General features: G+C 34.2%; 1 protein-coding gene and 1 pseudogene across 1 annotated transcript; one reads left to right on the top strand and one right to left on the bottom strand.

Annotated features, from left to right (window-relative positions):
* The first annotated feature begins 981 nt into the window (after positions 1-981).
* LOC109807053 (uncharacterized) lies at positions 982-1991 on the top strand (annotated as a pseudogene).
* Positions 1992-2510: 519 nt separating this feature from the next.
* Positions 2511-5116, bottom strand: LOC109787952 (G-type lectin S-receptor-like serine/threonine-protein kinase LECRK1). Its single transcript, XM_020346560.3, has one exon. The coding sequence runs from the start codon at positions 5025-5027 to the stop codon at positions 2604-2606; it is 2424 nt and encodes an 807-aa protein (XP_020202149.2). The 5' UTR covers positions 5028-5116; the 3' UTR covers positions 2511-2603.
* Positions 5117-6530: the final 1414 nt, after the last annotated feature.

The raw sequence follows: 6530 nt of genomic DNA, 5'->3' as shown, positions 1-6530 counted from the left end.
GCCCCCGCTCCCACCCCGCTTAATAATATAATTAAAAAATTATTTTTATATATATAAACCAAAATTATAAATATTTATATGTAAAAATTTATATTATTTTACTTTTCTTTTATTTTTTTTTAAATTGTTCATAGTTATTTAAAAGAAAAAAAGAAGAAAAAAAAAAGAAGCGGGGGCGGGGGTGGGGCGGGGAAACCCGAACCCCGCCGGGGGCGGGGATGGGGACCTAGATTTTATCCCCGACGGGTATCGGGGGCGGGGGCGGGGGGCGGTTTAAATTTGCGGGGGCGGGGGCGGGGAACGTAAAACCCGCCCCCGCCCCGCCCCGTTGCCATGCCTATTTACAAGGTTAGTTTTATTTTTTTTTCAGTTAATGATAGTACACATAATGTACATTGATTTAACACTGTCTTAAATAGAGTTGTTAGAAGAGGTGTATGTATGACAGAACAATTTACTCAATCTTCATTGTCGAATGTCACACATGGTAATTTATGGAGTCTTATTTCTTTTAATATAACTATATTATTTAATTTTATAATGTTTATATTTACCATTTCTTATTTGATTATCCTTTTAGGTTGTTATTTTATAGTTAAAATATTATCTAGCCAAAGAGCAAACTACACATCAAATAAAAACAAAGAATTTGATGACAAGTTGTTCGAAAAATGTGATTCAAATCATAATAACCATGCACAAGGGAAAGAACCACAAAAATTAATATGGAACAATGGTATATTAATAAGAACTTTAGAGCAAAATGTACTCATTGATGGTATACATGAAGATGCATCCACTACCGATTGTATGTCTTCAATATTGTATTTTATTTTAAGTTTCATATTTTAACCATTAATTTATTACATGAAGGTTTATTATTTTTATAATAATAATAAATAGTTTATTGCGATATTGGTAATCCTACTTGTGAATGCCAAGAATGTGGAGCAATGATGTGGTATTCTGAGAGAGTGCAAAAAGGTTACAATCCAGCAAACTCTAATTCTCTTTGTGTTACATGCAAGGTAAAATAAAGTTTCCTGATTTGTTTCCTGAACCTCAATCTTTGATGAATCTTTACTTCAAGAATGACACAAAGAGTAAGCTATTCTTGGAGAATATTAGATCATTTAACATGATGTTTTCATTCACCTCTATGGGGGGTAAGATAGATTGGGTGTTGAGCATCGGTGATGGAACTGTTGGTCAAGGAGATGATGAAGAAATGAACATTGAATTTCTTGAAGAATTGCTTATAAAGAATACAGGTGACCCTCTTTCATCAATTGTTGATAGCACTTATTCATCATTGTTGGGAAACATGACTGACCACATATTTTTCCAACATAGAGCCATATTAGCACCAACAAATGAAATTGTTAACCAATTAAATGATTACATATTATCATTGATTCCTGGAGAATTAAAGTCATATTTGAGTTCAGATAGTACATGTTCTACTGAAGGGCAATTAGATACACCTAATGATGTTCATACCCTTGAATTCCTGAATACTATCACTGCTTCCGAACTTTCAAATCACAAGATAAAATTGAAAGTCAGTGTTCCGATAATGTTGTTGAGAAATATAGATCAATCTTCTAGGTTGTGTAATGGAACTAAACTTATCATAACTCAGTTAGATAAATATATTTTGGAGGCAAAAGTGATATCAGACAACAATATTGGACAAAAGGTTTTTATTCCTCGATTGTCCTTAATTCCATCAAATAAGAGAATTCCTTTCAAATTTTAACGTAGACAATTTTCAATAAAATGTCTTCTTTTCCATGACAATAAATAAAAGTCAAGGATAATCATTGAAGCATTATGTCATCTATCTTCCAGAACCAGTTTTCTCATATGGCCAATTATATGTCGCAATATCTTGAGTCACATCTCGCAATGGTCTAAAAATTCTTATTTGTGACGATGAAGTAAATGGTTCAACATCGACTACTAATTTAGTTTATAAAGAAGTCTTTTAGACTCTGACATAGGTAACTTGTATTTTTTTTTATAATATTATAGAAGAAAAACATGTATACTTTAGTTCTAGTTTTACCAATTTTTCAGCCATTTCACCAGGTTTATTTTTATGATAGATGTGTTCAGGAGTCATTTGATAATTAATATATAAGGTAAAAAATTTAATTTTGTTTTTTTTCTATTTGAATTATTACATTTTTATAGCATTTTAATATTATACCTCTTATAAATTAATTATAAGATTTTTTTTTCTTCAGATTAATACATTAGCTCATATTATAAATGATATTTTTGAAGTCGAGATATCATGCAATTTAATTTTCCTAATACTTCATATTATCATGTTTTCAATCATTTATCATTATCATTTTATTTATATATATATTTAGATATTTTTTTTCATTTTACATTAAATTTAATTAATTTTCATAATTTTATATATTAATTATTAAAATAAAATTTATTAATTATAATAATTTATTTTCCCTGCAATGTACAAGCTAAAGTCTAGTTTGAGAAACAAGAACAACAATGCAAGATGAAAAAGAAACACATACTAAACTTGAATACAAAGAAAAGTTATAAAGGAAAAAACATGTTCCTAAGGATATTTATTTAGGGTGGTGAGCTGGAGAGGGAGGAATTGGTATATCTTTCAATCCCTGCAACATTAAGATGACATTCTTGATTGAAGGGCGAAGAGACGGCTTGTCTTGCACACACCACAACCCCACCTTCACCATTCTTTCCAATAATATCCAATCTACACCTTCTTCTGTCACAAGTTTATTTAACTGCCCTGCTGCAAAGCATTGATATACCCAGCTGGAAAGAAGTATCTCCTCTGCCGAGGAAACATTCATTTCTATGCTGCGTCTGCGGCACACGATCTCCAATAGTACCATTCCGAAACTGTAAATGTCAAATTTTACTGATATCGGTGCATCCTTCTGCCATTCAGGTGCCAAGTACTTGCTTGTGCCATCATCCTCTTTTTTCATTATCGAATGGTCCGTCTTTAAAAGCCTTGCCAATCCAAAATCAGAGATCTTTGCAGTCCACGCTTCATCCATAAGTATATTCCGAGGATTTATGTTGCAGTGGATAATACGGACCTCACACTCTTCATGTAGATACAAGACTCCTCTGGCAACGTCCAATGCGATTTTTAGTCTCTCTCCCCATGATAGTTTCTTCTCACTTTTCAAGAGAAGACTTGCAAGAGACCCATTGCTGACATACTCATAAACAAGAAGCTTCCTGGATCCATTGATGCAGAAACCAATGAGCTTAACCAAATTCCTATGATGTGTTCGAGCAATGGCAGTAATTTCAGTTCGGAATTCCCTCTCCCCTTCATCAGCAATTCTCTCCAGCCTCTTGACAGCGATACTTTTGTTACTGTCACCAATTGTGCCTCTATAAACCGCACCAAACGATCCTCTGCCTATTTCTTCCGTGAAGCCTCCAGTGGATTTCTCAAGTTCATCGAAAGAAAATGAACGCAAAGAACATTCATCAGTAAATCCCAGACTCTCACTTGTGTACAACGTTGTATACCTATAAGCTTTTCGCTTATAAGTGAAGAAAATGGACACCGCTAATACCAAGGATAACAATGAAATGAAACCCAACGCAAAGGCTAGAATCATTATCAGACTTTTCTTGTTATCCACAATCACCATAGGCCTAGGCCCAGGCTGAGGCATATGTTTGGAGTTGTTTGGAAATAGACTTGGGACAATTCCTGAAGGCCTCTTGAAGAGAGCCACGGTCGATGCACTTTGATTCCTTATGACATATGTTAGCGGAAGTGTGTATTTTTTGCACGTGCCGTCTGAATATAACACTGCCATGCAATCACAATCTTCCAGGAAAGACTTCACGCACTCTTCCTTCTTCATCTGTTTTACAAAATATGGATTATTACTATCATCATCCCAATACACATCCTCTAACGGAACAATCTTATAGAAATTCGTTGTGTTTTGGTTTTCACTGCTTTGGCAACCATCTTCGGTGTGGGCCAGTGTGCAGTCCAGAGTCAGGTTACCGCTGCTGTTGTAGGGGACGAAACCAGGAAAACAGTCACACACGGCATCGCCATTTACTGTTACGTTTGAGCAGTAACTGTTAAACCCACAAACCCCCTTGATTTGACATTTCTTAAGCGAGGTGCTCCACAGTATTTGGACACGTGAGCTTCCATTGCCCTCAAATTGGTGCTCATACAATCTCAAGTTCCCGTCTACATCAAGTGTTGCACGGTAGATTGAACTTGTGTTGTGTGATTTCTTTCCGGGACTAATGCTATTATTAAAACACATAGAGACAGGGTCGCGAGGCCTGCCGATTGTATTATAATAATTAACAGCAAAGCAAACAAAGCCTGAAACGTTAAGAGGGCTATGGACAATATTTGTATTTGAAGCCCAGTAAGCAGCACCAGCAGTTCCTGGGCTATTGACAGGGTAAGCCACGAGGTTTTGATCTTTATAATAGAAGCGGAGAGCGTAAAGTCCACTGGAATGGTCTGATTTGGACTTACTAGAAACCAGTTCAAAATAGGCACTTAAATTCTGACCTCCTAATATGGTGTCAGTTGGATAATCAAAGCTTTGCCAGAGAACAGTGTGACTCGCATTATAGAGCACAAAGTTGCCAGAATCAAGCATAGATGCTGAAGAAGTTACTGTGTCAGTTTCTATACTTGAAATGAGAACTTGGCCTTCCCTTCGACTCGGGAAAAGCCAGAGGCCAGTTGTGGTGAGGTTCAAGGTGGAATTGGAACAGAGTGGGAGGCGGTCACGGTTAACAGTCCAGACAATAGTTTTTTGAGCACCAACCAGCCATATTCCAACAGCATAGCCATCACCTTGCTCGTAAAACCCAAAAGCAAAATGGCCAGAACTTGATGCCCATGAACTGTCATTGCCTCCAGCAGAGAGCCAAGACCCCACCTCAATCATGCTTTCACCTGTGCCTTCTTTTGCGAATAACATTAATATGAACAACAAAATGGCTACGGAGGCCATAGGATTTGGTAACTAGTTACTTTTCTGGTATTTCAAACAAAACTGTTTTCTTGCTGTTGGCTAAACCACAACAGTAGCAACTAGCAGGGATTACTAATTACAGGGATTGCTTAATAATTATCCATTTCAAGAGTTGATTGGCTGTCGTACTGCTACAAGTCCTCCTCCAAAGAAAGCAACACTCATGCAGACGTCGCAAAAGCCCCTCTGGATTCTCAATTTCCACAGATATACTGTTGGCTCGCAAATGTCCAACAAGGGGAAAAATACAATCAAGATAGCTAAATTTTCCTCTGCATGAACCGTGTGGTGCAGGGAACAATAGAAATTTCCTGTCCATTCCCAACCTAAAGCACAGGTCAATAGTCGTTAACTCTGTCTTATACAACAATAACAATAGAATTTCCACAAACCATTGTCCACATGCAGTGTTGACTGCTAGGTGTCCAAGTTGACAAAATAAATCAAGTTACCTAAATATTACGTTATAATTATTGTGACTTCACCTTTTATATATATGTCCTTTCACTTCATTTATTGTCAAATTTATTATTATTTTTTATTCTCTCTATCCGTTTCTTCTTTTCATTCGACACACCCCATTTTTGAAGTGCACCTTATCCTTGGGTTTGAATGGAGTTTCTTATTTAAAGATTTTTTTTAAAAATACTTTTAATCAAGATTTTTATAATATTTAAAAGGTTTTTATTAGATTTCAAAAGAGAATATGAGTTTTTAAAAAACAATAAAATTAAAAAAAAACATAAAAAAAATAAGATTTGAATAAAAAAAATAAAATTGATAAAATTTTCAATCTTTTAATAAAAATTGATTATAATTTTATTTTCTCTTAAGTAATATTTGTCTATATACAACTTTTTATATATTTATATTTTTTTTATTCATACTATAAAATTTGAACATATTTAGATTTATATATTCATTAGTCGATTGTTTTCGGTGGTTGTTCATTAAATTTTGTATATACCAACTAGCAATTTCAACTTAAATATGCTCAACAAACTTTGACTTCCAAATATAATTTGATCATTATTACAAAAGTTAAATATTGTAAATTAATCTTAACAATGATTGGTTGATTAATGCGAATATCAATAAAAAAATCATATCAATAGTACCGGAAGTAGAAACTAAAGACTAAATCAAAAGAAAACAAAAGTATATTATACTAAAAGAAAAGGTTGATACAAAAATACATACAAACTATTCTCAAAATTGGAAGCCACGAGAGTAGGCAAAATGATGTACAAGGTAAGTTTGTGTAAAATATTTCTGACTTCTACTCTAACACCTGATTCGAATATTTAAAGAAAATAATAAAAATGACTACTAAACATAGATCATATACGTGTACCATCTTAATAACTTCTAAAAAAAATGACAACAACTACCTTAACTTCCAAGGTCTTTGATAATTGAAAAGTTTATTTTAGATCACCCTAAATTCTTGAATGTCTCCATTTTAGCTTTCTTCAAGTCTAC

The sequence above is a fragment of the Cajanus cajan genome, chromosome 5, assembly GCF_000230855.2.
Source record: "Cajanus cajan strain Asha chromosome 5, NIPB_CcT2T_4, whole genome shotgun sequence".
NCBI classification, from domain to species: Eukaryota; Viridiplantae; Streptophyta; class Magnoliopsida; order Fabales; family Fabaceae; genus Cajanus; species Cajanus cajan.
The sequence above is the reverse complement of the archived record's forward strand: the minus strand, read 5'-3'. Positions and strand labels throughout refer to the sequence as shown.